General features: G+C 37.2%; 1 protein-coding gene across 1 annotated transcript; it reads right to left on the bottom strand.

Annotated features, from left to right (window-relative positions):
• Positions 1 to 4,655: 4,655 nt before the first annotated feature.
• On the bottom strand, positions 4,656 to 10,133 carry sftpa.L (surfactant, pulmonary-associated protein A L homeolog). The gene is made up of 4 exons (XM_018224759.2): positions 9,704 to 10,133; positions 9,170 to 9,289; positions 7,316 to 7,393; positions 4,656 to 5,256 (listed from the first exon to the last, which is right to left on the bottom strand). Exons 1-4 carry the CDS (start codon positions 9,759 to 9,761, stop codon positions 4,880 to 4,882), a joined length of 633 nt encoding a protein of 210 aa, XP_018080248.2. The 5' UTR covers positions 9,762 to 10,133; the 3' UTR covers positions 4,656 to 4,879.
• Positions 10,134 to 15,003: the final 4,870 nt, after the last annotated feature.

Below are 15,003 nucleotides of genomic sequence, written 5' to 3'. Positions count from 1 at the left end.
CAAAATGGCATTCTTCACAACATAGTAGCAGCGTCATTTGTATCAAGACACTTATCTGTTAAAAGTCCAGCATAAACGCTATATCCATCCACACTCACGCGACGTTTCGGGACACATCCGTTCCCTTTCTCAAGCGTATGTATCGTGTAGTAGCGTGTAGGACTCCATTGCACACACTTTCTGCTTCCTCGTTAGGCGGGGCATACGTGGTAAGTAACTGTGATGATGCTTCCTCACCTGGAGGCCGGATCTGCACGTCAGTCACCACATATCTCCACCCTCCCGTTACTATGCAAAGTCCATAGTTACCAAAGAAAAGAAATATATCAGTAACAGCAAATTACATGGGCATTTTTCACTATATCTGATGATTGTAGTTGTTTGAGCAGATTATGCCAAAATGAAAAGCAAAAGTTAACAGATGAATGGCAAAAAAGAATTTTTTTTTTTTAAAAAAATACAAAAATACTTATAAAGAAAATATTCAAAAAATATACACAAAATAATATTAGTTGCCCGAAATATTACTACTCACCCTAAATGAGAACTTTACAGAAATAAATGCAAGTCAAAATCACGATTTAGACCCCTTGGACTGAGAGTCCCTAGCCTGTCAATCCATTTAACTTCTGCTCTTTTTAATGCTAGAACACGATCTCCTCCTCTTTTCAGAGGTGGGACATGTTGGATAACTCTGAATTTCAGCTCCTCTGATGTATGTCCTTGTTCTAAACAATGTCTAGAGACTGGCAATGATCTATTGCCCACGTGTATAGTTGATCTATGTTGAGAAAACCTATCCTTCACCTTCTGGGTGGTTTCTCCAACATAGACCAACCCACATGGGCACACCAGCATGTATACAACAAAATTGGTATCACACGTATTATAACCCCTAATTTGATACTTCTGATCCCTATGTGGATGGTCAAAATCAGGACCTACCAATACAAATCGACACTGGGCACAACCCTTACATCTATACATGCCCTCTTTCTTGGGACCCCAAAACATTGCCTTATTAGGTGGTTTCCGTATGTCTGCATTCACTAATCTACTCCCTATGGTTGCTCCTCTGCGATAGGACATCATAGGGCCTTGTTGAAACTCTGGAATTGAAGGATATGCATCTTTTAATAAGTGCCAATGTTTATCTAATATGCATTTAAATTTGGAACTGGCAGAATTATACTGGGATACATAAGCTAATCTGTTACCTGTAGTACGCCGATTTCTTGATGTACATCCAAGAATCCCTTCCTTAGCAGCCTGTTGGTTTTTTTGTATTAGCTGATTCGGGTATCCCCTATCTGTAAGTTTCCTAGACATTATTTCTAAGTCTTGTTCCAGGACCACTGGATTATTTGTAATTCTACTCACTCTGGTAAACTGGCTGATAGGAATCGATCTCTTAACTGAGGGGGGGGGATGGAAGCTGTCATAAGAAAGAAGTTGATTTCGATCCGTGGGTTTTGTATAGATACGAGTATCAAACCCTGTCTCGGTTCGTGTAACCAATACATCTAAGAAAGTAACTACTTGGAGATCAGCTGTCATCGTGAATTTAATGTCATTATGGGCCCCATTAATTGCCTCACGGAAGACGGCCAAGGAGTCCAGGTCACCCCGCCATAGGAGGAACACGTCATCGATGTACCTCCACCAGGCACAACAGTGCCTAGTGAAGAGTACATTTTGATAGACATGCTCCTCCTCAAACCAACTCATAAAAGAGTTTCTCACTGCTATTGGGATCAGCACCCTTGACTTTGATATACATTGGGATTAGTGCATCATAAACGTTGGAATTGTATTTATATATAACACACATAGGCCGCACTCTCCCAAATGTCTCTCAGGTGATGTCGGGTGCTGCACTGAGTTGTATATTCACACCAAAATCCAAGAAGATGTGCGCACTCCGTCAAAAATTGAAGTCTTTATTACAAAATTTAAACGATTACATTGACGTTTCGGTTCTGGTCTCGAACCTTTTTAAAAATGTTCACCGTTAAAAAACCATTTAATTACTGTACACAATATAAACCATAATATGCCCCACCTCTCCCACATCACTTCCCCAGGGAAGTATTTCATACTATGACAGCCCATTGTCACAAGAATTACAGAAAGAAAAGGAAAGAGGAGGGATCCTTTCTGCTTTACTTTTTACAGATTCTGACTCATAACCCTTCACTTTTCCACCCTTCACCATTTAGCTTTTCTATATTCCAGCTTTCTCTCCTTTCATTCCTTATTGTGCTTGCCCATCTTCACTCCTATTTATTTTGCCACTTTATTTTTTATTCGATCAGCCTCTCCTCCTTTTGCTCCAATTTTTTTTCAATTGTTTTGTCTGCACATTGCAAAACAAAAAAATGCATAATTGCATCTTACTGTGGCAGGGAGCAATAAGTTCAGGCTCAGCACAGGCAAGCCAGCAGTCAGCACAAAAAATATGATCTGCATGAGAGCCCATGCTAGAGGCCCTGTTTATCCGGCTTGAACTTGTGCACGGCAGAGGCAGCAGCAGCAGAGAAGAGGACAGTGGGAACTAGGATGGAGGAGTGGTCCTAGAGCCCACCGGATGCTTGAAAAGTACATTCTAATTAGTATTATAGCTCAGGAGTGGCCCACTTAAACAAAATATTGAGCAGCCCCTTGGGCATTTGCACAAAGTGACAGATTGCCAGTCCGGGCCTGGTATCACAATAGCCTTTGATATTATGTCTGTCCAAGAAATCATCCAAGCCACTCTTAAAGGCATTAACAGAATAAGCCATCACAACATCACCTGGCAGTGCAACCTCACTGTCCCCCTCTTTCTGATTTTCTCAGATGTGCTTTTATCTGGTATGGTGCCTATGGATTGGAGAAAAGCTGATGTTATTCTAATATTTAAAAAGGGATTACGATCTCAGCCTGGCAATTATAGGCCAGTAAGTTTGACATCTTGTGGTGGGCAAATTATTTGAAGGCTTGTTAAGGGATCACATTCAAAATTTTGTCCTAGTGAATGGCATTATGAGCAGCAATCAGCATGGCTTTATGAAGGATAGGTCATGTCAGACAAATTTCATTGCTTTTTATGATGAGATGAGTAAGATGCTGGACAGTGGGGGGGGCATTAGATGTGATCTATTTGGATTTTGCCAAAGCGTTTGATACCGTGCCCCACAAATGACTGCTTTCTAAACTAAGGTCTGTTGGGCTTAATGAAGTCATTTGCACATGGGTAGGAAACTGGCTACAGGATCGGGTACAGAGGGTCGTTGTTGGAGTAAGGTTCTTAGTGGGGTCCCCCAGGGCTCGGTATTGGGTCCACTTTTATTTAACTTGTTCATTAATGACTTAGGGGAGGGTGTTGTAAGTAATGTATCAGTGTTTGCAGATGACACAAAACTATCCAGCCCAATTAATTCCATCCAGGATGTGGCATCCTTGCATCAGGATCTTGACAAACTGGCAATCTGGGCAGCTAAGTGGCAAATGAGATTCAATGTTGATAAATGTAAAGTCATGCACCTGGGATGTAAAAATATCTAAGCCACTTATACCTTTAATGGGACTGTACTAGGCAAACCTTGGAGTCCTTGTAGATGATAAACTTGGCTTTAGCAAGCAAAGCCAGTCAGCAGCATCAAGGGCAAATAAGGGCTTGAGCTGTAGTAAAAGGGGCATAGAGTCACGGGAGGAGGGGGTCATTCTTCCACTGTATAGAGCACTTGTAAGGCCCCATCTAGAATATGCCGTACAGTCTCCATCACTCAAACAGGACATTATTGTATTAGAGAGGGTACAGAGAAGGGCAACTAAGCTGGTAAAAGGTATGGAAAATCTTAGCTATGAGGACAGACTGGCCAAATTGGGGATGTTCACACTGGAGAAGAGACGCTTAAGGGGAGTTATGATAACAATGTAAAAATATATAAGGGGATAATATAATAATCTCTCTAATGCTTTATTTACCAGTAGGTCTTTCCAGCTGACACAAGGTCACCCATTCCGATTAGAAGAAAAGATGTTCCGCCTAAATATTCGGAAGGGGTTTTTTACAGTGAGAGCTGTGAAGATGTGGAATTCTCTCCCTGAATCAGTTGTACAGGCTGATACATTTGATAGCTTAAAGAAGGGTTTGGATTGCTTTTTAGCAAGTGAGGGAATACAGGGTTATGGGAGATAGCTCATAGTACAAGTTGATCCAGGGACTAGTCCGATTGCCATTTTGGAGTCAGGAAGGAATTTTTCCCCCTCTGAGGCAAATTGGAGAGGCTTCAGGTTTTTGTTTTGCCTTCCTCTGGATCAACTAGCAGTTAGGCAGATTAAAAAAAAAAACTAAAAGGTTGAACTTGATGGATGTGTGTCTTTTTTCAACCTTACTTACTATGTACTATGTACTGTGAAGAACCACCTATGTTGCTTCAAATGAAAGTTCTTTTCTTCTAGACTGAAGGGGTGGCCTCTGGTACAGTGATCCTCTTTATGGATAAAAAGGTCCGCTGCTATTTGTCTATAATGTCCTCTAATGTACCAGAGAAAACAACGCCAACCTTGACAGTCTAACCTCATAATTTAAGTCTTCCATCCCTCTAACCAATTAAGTTACATGTCTCTACACTCTCTCCAGCTCATTTATATCCAAAACACTTGCATGAGCATTTTTTTTTTATTATGAATTGTTAATATAGTTATACTGTACCTTTGACCTAATCACATTAATGTCCATCTATATAAACATCTTCTACTATAATATACTATGTTTTCACAATTCACCAGTGTTTGTTAAGGCAAGGCAACATTCTATAGTTATAGATCTAAGTTAATTCAACACGCAGTCATGAGTGCTAATATTATTGCAAAAAGTATAAAAAAGTGTTATTTAAAACTCACAAACAGTTAGTCGATATTGATTACAATTTTTGTCATTCCACTGGCCATCTGTGTACATTTCAATACAAGGCTCTTTTCCATTACTACTAGGTTCATTTTTTTCCCAGTTTGTGTAATTAACAGAAGTCCCATCTAAATAATGGAGCTTATTACCAATTTCCCTCATTGTAATACCCAGGTATGCATATGTGTTGTATAGCTTCACAAAAGTTAAGACTGCATTGTTCTCTGCTTCATTCACTGGGGTGGCAATACGTCCACCCACTTCTTTACATGCAGCCACCGAGGCTTCAAAATCCAGTTCCTTTCCACTGCTGGCAAACATCTTTCCTCCTGCTGTCTGAATCTTCCCTTCTAGACGGAGAGCTAGAATATATGGAGAATGGGGTTTATCATCAGTGATGTAGCATATATAAATACCATTTTCTGCCCCATCTTCTTCTTGGGATATAAACATCTTATTCAAATGATTCAGTAGTTCTAAAGGTGTGAGGTATATTATCTTGAAATAAATGATCCCATTTATTTCCCATAGTGTTCCATTTAACCAAGTAGTTCTAGACAGTGTACTAGATGTTAACTAAAATGGTATCAGTCCAAGTTAATAGTGCTGAATTCATGGAGGGGGAGCACAGGTCTTTGCACTCCATTCTGAAATGCAAAAACCTGGCCCGTGGTTTCTATTATTGGTGCAGGGTGCAAAAAAACATGCCAGCTTGCACCTGTTTTTGCATTTTGCGCTGCCGCCCCCCCCCCCCTTGGTGGCAAGTGACCTCTATAATGCAGAAAAGTAGAATCTGCATAACTTGAAAACTTACAAGCTTTTTTCCATAAAAATGTCTTTTTCCTGGAAAACTATAGGTCCCAATGATCAAGATAATAAACCCCATGCTTGTACTACAAAAATGTAAAAGTTCCAAGGAGTGCTACTGATCATACCTCAAAAAAAGGAAAAATGGAGAAAAAAACAAGAAATAAAATATAGTGTAGTGTTCTTGGTAGAAAATTACGCTCCTCTCGCTGCTCAGTGCAATACAATTGTATTAAAGTATCTAAAAATGCTTTCCGCACACGCCACTCTTTTGTTGTCCAAAAGGAAGAACCCGGGGAGCAACCTATAACTTGGATACGTGACTTAGGGGCCCATTTACTTGGGTGAAGTAATAGAGGAAAAAAAGTTTGAATTTCGAATGGTCGAATATGCCTACTTTGACCATTGAATTCGACCCTAGGTAAATGTGCCCCTTAAACTCTGGCCGTCTGTGAGTATAAACAACCACCAGAAATGGGGTTAAAACCGTGTGGGTACCTACCTAACTATTTAAAAAAACATTTTCTTCACTAATAAGCACAAGCACACTTTATTTGATGGCGTTTGTGAGTATAAATGAGATTAATTTCACCTGCACCAACACCTTGAGGTTGGGTTAATACACTGATAGTGTGTGAATGTAATCACATTGAGGCGTAATTTTTACCAAGAACGCTACACTATATTTTCCTTCTTGTTTTTTTATCCATTTTTCCTTTTTTTGAGGTATGATCGGTAGCACTCCTTGGAACTTTTGAATTGTGTTGGAGGTTGGAGAGAACCTTTGCTGCTACTGAACTGGAGAGTGCACTTGGTTTGGGACTTCTATTGTTTAATTTTTACTACAAACATGTAACAGTTATGTAACTTTAGGAGCACAAACTGACAAAGTTAAAATTATACTCATAGTATAGAACCTATTATATCCTACAAGGTCGGTCTGCAGTTTATCTGGATATCAGGAGAGACTTCATTGTGTCTTAATGCAGTATGTACTACTTCTGTAGAGAAGAACTAAGTATGAATTCATCACATTTGTATTCCTTAGATAGAACATTGCACTGCACAGCATTTCTAGGGAGGCAAATGCATCTCTAGTCTCTTACACATGGCTGCAGTCTCAGTAAAATAGTAATGCCAGATATGAATAGGCGGCAAGAGAAATGACCAAGCTGAGAGTTTCAGAGGAAAAGCAGGACTAAGATTTTTTCCTTTCTGAAGTGACTTCATTTTTTTTTCATATATAATCTACAGTGCACTATATTTACTATAAATAACAAGGTGGCCTTATTATTAGGAGAACAGATAGATTATAACTCTGTATAATGGGGAAATCAAAATTAATGAAACCATGGCAACTTAAATGGGAAAAAAATGTCCTACATTCTAGTAAAATGACTGCATAATCTGCACTTACAAGCTGAGACTGAGACCAGTGACTGTTTAGCTGTATAATGCCTAATCCTTTGTAGAGGTTAAAAGGAACAACATATTTCCCTTTATAGATAAAACCATTTTAAATGTTAGCTGACAAACATATGAGGATTAAAACTGATTATATTAAGTCAAAATATGACTTAAGCTCTGGTTTTACATTTTTAGTATTCCATTTACCTCCAACAATATTGGACATATGATTCGTTAAATCAAAGATCTGAATATGCAGGTCGTGATCCAGAGATCCTGATATACCTAAGGTATAAAAGAGAACAAATCGAAGAGAGAGATCAAAAGGCTTTTTCTGATGTTTTATACTATTTTACAGATTTTCTATTAGAAGTCCATACTCGGGTCCTATTGCTTTATAAACAGCATACAAAACATTTGAAAGCATTACAGAACACTACAGACATTTATAAAGGATTAAAGCAGCATAGTACTGGCTTGGAAATAAATTATTTCTTAAGAACTGTATATAATACATTGTTCTGTTGTTTCAGAAATGAGTGAACACAAAATATTGAAGCTTTTCTACAGGTTAAAAGAGATTTGTATTTATGTGACAGTATATACATATATAGTATATTAGAAACTTATGCCTTTCTACCATTACTAATTTTGTAGGTGTAATTTTTTCCTTATGTTTCACTTCTGCATCCAAGTTTTCATGTGGAGTTTTGATGTGGATTGGATGCTGGCAGCAGAGGGAAAACTTGGAGCTATCTCCTGCATCAACTGGCACATATGTGTGTGATTCTTTCAAGCTGATTAATAAGGCACAATGAGGGCTATATTTACCATATAGGCACCCTCGTTTACATGTACAGGGTGGTAGCTATAGCACTTGTGTGCCTATATAATAAATAGTAAATGTGCACAGAAAAAATCCCTGATATCCCGAATATATGTGACTTGGAGCATATGCAGGACAACATGAGCGTATGTGCATGCACTGATCACTGAAACAATGGGAAAGGCTGATGTGCAATATCTAGGGCAGCCCTGGAACAATGGAACTTGGCTTTGGCTCAAAGAGTGACTTTAGCACAATTGCCCCCATTATGACTCTAGATGATCCCTCCAGTGGTAAATTATATCATCTGATGAGACCTCTGCATTCTAAAACTTTCTCAAAATGCATATCTATAGTAATATGTCAAATCAACTGGACTGTATTTTTTCTGTTGAAGATGTCATGACCTGTACAAAAATCTTTCTGTGGTTAAATTCCCTGGAATCTTGCTCCAATCTGCATAATATGTTAGCGTAAACATCATGGGGTTAAAAACTTCATGAAGGCATGGTGTTGATTGCATTAGCATGAATGGAGCTATGAGGTGTTATTAAGCCGTCGAGGTAGAGTTACTAACACAGCATTGCATATGGTCGACAATAATCTGTAGATATACCACTGACTGACTGGGGGCAATGGCACATACCTCTTTTGTCGCTTACACCTAGGCCAGGTCCTTGTCCCCACTTCTGCTGACTTCTTCACTGTCGCTAGTCAACGTGCTCACTAATTCATGCACACATGCTGGAATGTGGGCAGGGGAAGCTGTGGCCAGCCTGGTTGCCTGGGGCAAATGACCAACTTGGCCCGGTGCTGGGTAATAACTAGGCACCCCCCTCACCCACACCTAATTTCATGTGTATTTGTGAGCCTCCTGAAGCTGCGCTCTGCACCAGAACATCAGTTTATTCACCAGCCCCCCCGGGGGCACGCTTATATCACTTAGTTCTCCTGTACATATGCCCCCAAGAAGGTAAATGCCCCTTATATATCATAGTGAGAATATTTTTGTTCCCAAGTACAGGTACATATGGGATCTGTTACAAAGAATGTTTGGGACCTAGGGTTTTCCAGATAAGAGGGGTCATTTAAAACAAGTGTGCACTCCTTGGTGCTTTTACAAGCACTTGCAGCCCTCTATGTAGTTTGCAGACAAAACTCGTTTTATTTCTTTTAAAAAGAATATATACAAATATAAAGGAAGAGGAAAGGAAAATGAAAGAACAACACTTTACCTGGAAATCCTCTGTCTCCTTTTTGTCCTTTTTCCCCTTTTTGTCCGGGTTCACCTATAGATCCTTGAAGACCATCTCTCCCTGGTTGTCCTTGGTTCTCACCTAGAGGGCCCTGGGGCCCTATGATAGATATTTACAACATTTTTGTTTTATTGAGTACTATGAAGCATAATTACTTAGAACACTGTGGTGAATTTAGCATAATAAAATCTTTCACAGATATTTCCGTAACTTGGATCTTCATACCTTAAGTCTACTAGAAGATCATGTAAACATTGAATAAACCCAATAGGTTGGGTTTTGCTTCCAATACAGATTAATCATATGTTAGTTTGGATCAAGTACAATATACTGTTTTATTATTACAGAAAAAAATAGATTTTTAAAAATTTACAATACTGGATAACAGTTTTACAGATAACTATACCTGTATATAACATGGAATTTAATCAGTGGTTTGTAAAATGCAGAATGCAGTAAAACATAATGTTAACATTTCAGTAGTTGAAATACTTAAAGCTTACATTACAATACCTGGAGGTCCAGGATCTCCTTTAGTACCATCCTTTCCATCTCTCCCTGGAAGACCCATCTGTCCTGGTAAGCCAGGAACTCCAGGAACACCTGAACATATTTCAGATGTTTGAGGAAGGCAAGCTCCTATATATACATATACAAAGAGCAGGAGGCATTGACCCACATATTTCTTTCTAGAAAACTAAGGACAAAGATAATGTTTTGGGTTAAACAATGTACATACATCTGGAAAAACCTTTAAGGCTTCAATAAGTCCTCTTCTCTTTGAATCATGTTTACTATTATCTAGAATGTTTGTGACCTGTTGTTTTCTGGATACGTTTTTTTTTAAAGTAATGTGGATCACTGTAAATGAAGGGTCCTATGTTTCATTCTGCGTAAAACATTGGAGAAAAACAATACATAACCCAATTGGATTGTTTTGCCACAAATATTAACATAACATGCAGTAAGGTACTGTTTTATTATTACAGAGAATAAGAAAATATATATTTTTTAATTTATTTATTTGCTTAAAATTTACTCTATGGAAGATGGACCATCATCCTGAGCTTTCAGGATGTTGGGTTTCAAAATAAGGGATCCCATACCTGTATATGCAATTGACTGCATTAGTACTCTTTAATGCACATTTGGTACAGAAGAAAGAATATGTAATCAAAAAAGCACCCCAAGGAATAATTTTAATTCTGAATCAACATTTGTATAATAAATAAACAGGAAGATGTGAACAATATATTGAGTTTATCCATGCAACATGCAAACTAGGCCTTATATGTATATGTTTGTACTCTTGATAATGTCTGCATTGTGTGTGCCTTAAAAAACAGAACAACAAAGGTGTTTTAGTTGACTATCAAATCAAAATTAATGAAAAGTAAGATTTTTTTTTAGAAAATTGTATCTTCCTTTTTTTGTAATAAGAATGCATTTTACTATTGAAAGAAGATTTTTTGTTTCCTCTGATCATCACTCTTGCACCTAAAACACAAAGGATAAACATGAAGTTAGCATAAAAAAATTATCTTTGCTGTCTATTATACATACCATGTCAGTATTTGAAAGGGCAGTATTTAATTTCTTTTAAAAGGGAATCCTTTAATAGGAAAGGGGTATGCAGATTTTATTTAATACCGCCCATTATTTTAAGTGGGTAACACAACTAAAGTGGGTACACTTTATTCTTTGAATAAACAGCATATCTAAACTTGCTGGCAGCAATATGACAAAGATCTTTCATCAATTTTAAGATGTTGACATTTATGAAATCCATTCCCTTCAGGAATGAACAAGAGTTAAATATTATCATCCCCAAATAATTTGGGAGAAAAGACATATGCATCAATTATAAACATAAGCATAAAGGGGAGCATAAGTGCAGATGACCCAGTAAGGCAATCAGCAATTTATACATATTCTATATATATGTATTTATTATATATATATATTAATCAGCAATTTATATATATCTTGGTATAACTGATCAACCTACCAATGTTTTGGGGCCCTAAATTGTATTTGCTGTGGGGCCCAGTAACATTTAGTTACTGCCATAGTGTGTAGTGGAATTCATTATTATAAAAAAAATATACCAAAAGCATTTTTTTATATTGATAATCTAATAGAATGCTTATAACCAAATGGTACATAAACCTTCCAATTCCTGGAAATTGTATCTGTTTTGAAAGCAATGCATCAGCATTATGTATATTAAAAATTACACTTGTGTGAGGTTCACTCCAGCATACATTAGGGCCCGATGCTAGGGGGTATAATTGTTAAAGTTCGAACTCGAGTTTTTCAAACTCCAATCTTTGAGACTTATCAAGAAAAAATATCTCAAAAACTTGAATATAAAGATTTGTCAAACAAAACTTTCTATATTAGTATTTAGAGTTTTTAAGCAGTCCCAGTTTTTCAGACTGAATAAAATAAAGTAATATTTCATGCATTCATGAATATATTTATTTATTAATTAAATCCAGTTACTCTACCTGAGCCTGTTGAGTGTGATACTTTTTTTGTTGCTTTTTATACATTTTACCTGCACTCAGACAAGTTGTGTTTTTTGCTAGGTGAGTACTCCTCCATGCTCCATATAGAGAGAAAGTACCAAACAGAACTACAGCTTTATTCCTAAAGTGTTTATGGTTTATAGCTATGGATCTGATCTCTTTGGTAAAAATGGGTATATGAGAAAATGAACACATTGTTCTTATTTGTATTTTAAGAAGTGTTACACAGTGCTGTGTATATTTAAACAAAATGCTACACTAATGGGCAGATTTATCAAAGGTCACATTTCAAATTGATGTGATTTGTTTACGCTAATAAATTCAAATGTACTCAAAACTCAATGGGAAGTTATTTATGAAAAAAATAGAACGTCTTATATTTGATTGAATAGTTCCGACCTGAAAAACATATTCAAATGGTTCAACTGACCTCTGCCATTCACTTGTAGATGAACTCAGCAGGTTTTAGGTGGTGAATATTCAAATTAGAACTGCTTCCATGGTCAAGGTGTGATAACTTTCACATTTAATGCTTTTAAATTTGTGCTTTTGACACAAAAAATATGAAATTTCAAATTTGAATATACAATTCGACCCTTAGTAAATCTGCCCCTTAGTTTATCTTTTCTTTATTTCCTTCTCCGCATCTACTATCCTTGATGTTAGATGATTGCTTGGTGGGGCAAAAAAAGGTTGACAGGAAGGGACATTGTTGTGCCATGCACAAAGTCTCCCAATCGTGCCTCAGACTCCATTACACCTCTGATTACATGGATAGATTATACATACCCCTAACCAACTTTGAGCTCAAAAAAGGAAGCAAAGTTGAAAAAGCACTGATATGGACCAAGCAAACCTTTTATAAGAAAGGAAATAAGCAGCATACCCTGCATAACATGTAAACTGAGAGAAGAAAAAGCCCACTCTACTATTGCTGCAATCAAAAACTGCAATAAAAAATTACTCATTGATCTATAATTCTGACCACATAGCTGCTCAGGTCCACACATTTTACCACGCTATACAATTTAAGACAAAATTAGAATCAAGACTCTCCCCGCACAGCCTACTTGTTGTTTATTTTCAATAGGCTAACATGCTTGAGTTCCAGGAGGATGATTTAGAAATCCTAAATGCTTTTTGTGGTGGTATGGGTGCATCGTATGCCTGTAAGCACTATTTGCAATGAATACCACAAAGAGAGCCTTAGAACAACAGCACTTTATTTTGTCTTCTCACTCTCACCATGGATTTCTTACTTCAATCATACAGAATAATCATCCAGATCAGTCCATCATTAGACTTATGCTAGCCATAGATGCAAAGATCTGATCCTCAAACAATCGGACTTCCCCATCTCCCGACCTGCCACTTACCATTCAGATCAAATAAAGTAGTAAAAGAACAGATCAGCCGATGTTCTGCCCCTGACAGCAATCGAACAAAAGTTATGTCCGACTCCCACTGAAGATCGTCCGATCGGCAATACATGCAGAGAAATTATTGGCAGCCAACAGAAATCTTTTAACCTGTCCGATCGACCAAACGACTGATCTCCGCCGGACAAAAAATGTCGGGACTCCACACATGGTCCGAAAATCGTACGAATCCTCAATTCGTACGATTGGATCTTTGCATCTATGGCTAGCTTAAGAAAGAATATAATCAAAGCTTTGTTATGGGCAAACTTAAGACTTCAGCCCTAAATAGATGACTTGGATGAACAGTAGGTAAGACCTGCTTGCATTCGCCACTTGTGCCAGTGAATTTTCTTACCTTCTGGATTGGGAGGTTGCAGATCCCTCCATCATTGAGCATTAGGCATAAGGGTAGTTCACCTTTGAGATAACTTTTAGTATGATGTATTGTAGAGAGTGATATTCTGAGACAATTTGCATTTGGTTTTAATTTTTTACTATTTGTGTTTTTTTAAATATTTAGCTTTTTATTCAGCAGCTCTTCAATTTGAATCTTAGGCAAATAACTATAAAACTATAAATAATGAAATCCAATTGAAAAGTTGCTTAGAATTATATAACATAATAAAAGTTACCTTAAAGGTGAAAACACCCCTTTAAGCATCGGAAGGCATTGGTTTGGGCTTATTCATGGATGGACAGTAGGAAAGAAAACTGAATAAATGGAATTGAAATGGAACAACATTACTTCAACACAATGTAAGAGATGGATAAATTCCACCTATCCTATGGATAAACATACAGAAATCCCATTTTTAAAGAATGGTCTCTTAGGGGCACATTTACTACGGGTCGAATATCGAGGGTCAATTAACCCTCGATATTCGACCATCGAAGTAAAATCCTTCGATATTCGAAGTCGAAGGATTTATCGCAATTACTTCGATCGAACGATCGAAGGAAAAATCGTTCAAATCGAACGAAGGATTTTCCTTCAATCAGAAATTGCTTAGAAAGCTTATGGTGCTCGGTAGGTTTTAAGTGGCAAAGTAGGTAGTCAAAGTTTTTTTTAAAGAGGCAGTACTTCGACTATCGAATGGTCGAATAGTCAAACGATTTTTAGTTTGAATCTTTCGAATCGAAGTCGAAGGTCGAGGTAGCCTATTCGATGGTCAAAGTACCCAAAAAAAACCTCAGAAATTTGAAGTTTTTTACTTCGAATCCTTCACTCGAGCTAATGTGCCCCTTAATGTTGCCTCTTTTCTTTGTTGAATAAATGATGAAAAAGTAAATCCTGTTTTCTGTTGTGATATTTTTCACACAAGATTAGATTTTTCGATTCCTAAACAATATTATTTCAATTAAAGCGTGTACAATAATTATTGGCTCTCCACTTGATGGGATTTCACATTCCTTTTCTTTGAAAGTAGGCAATTACAGTATATGTTGCTTAAGTATGTAGAGGATTAGAAATGTAAGCAGAGCCCTTTGTGCTTGAAAAAGTTACTTTAAAACCTTGACGAGAATGTTACTATTTACTATAGCAGAAGTAAATACTTGAATGTTAGTTAAGTATAACCCCCCAATTAAATGTCAAACCTAAGTGAATGCCAAAATATTTGATTACATTTAACCTCTGAAAGTCAATTACAATTTTTTGCTAAACCTATTTTTAATTTGTGCAGTCACCACTTTACTGTTAAACACTTCATAACTACAGGGGTACCCCGCTATGATGTACCTTTTTACTATTTAGTGCTGAAACTATAACATTATGATTTCTGACTAAATCATAATAAAGTGGAGATATGCTGATTTATTTAGGCATTGGTGAATTGCTAATGTGGTGTCATTATTCAAAAAG

The sequence above is a fragment of the Xenopus laevis genome, chromosome 7L (genome assembly GCF_017654675.1).
Source record: "Xenopus laevis strain J_2021 chromosome 7L, Xenopus_laevis_v10.1, whole genome shotgun sequence".
Lineage (NCBI taxonomy): Eukaryota > Metazoa > Chordata > Amphibia > Anura > Pipidae > Xenopus > Xenopus laevis.
The sequence above is the reverse complement of the archived record's forward strand: the minus strand, read 5'-3'. Positions and strand labels throughout refer to the sequence as shown.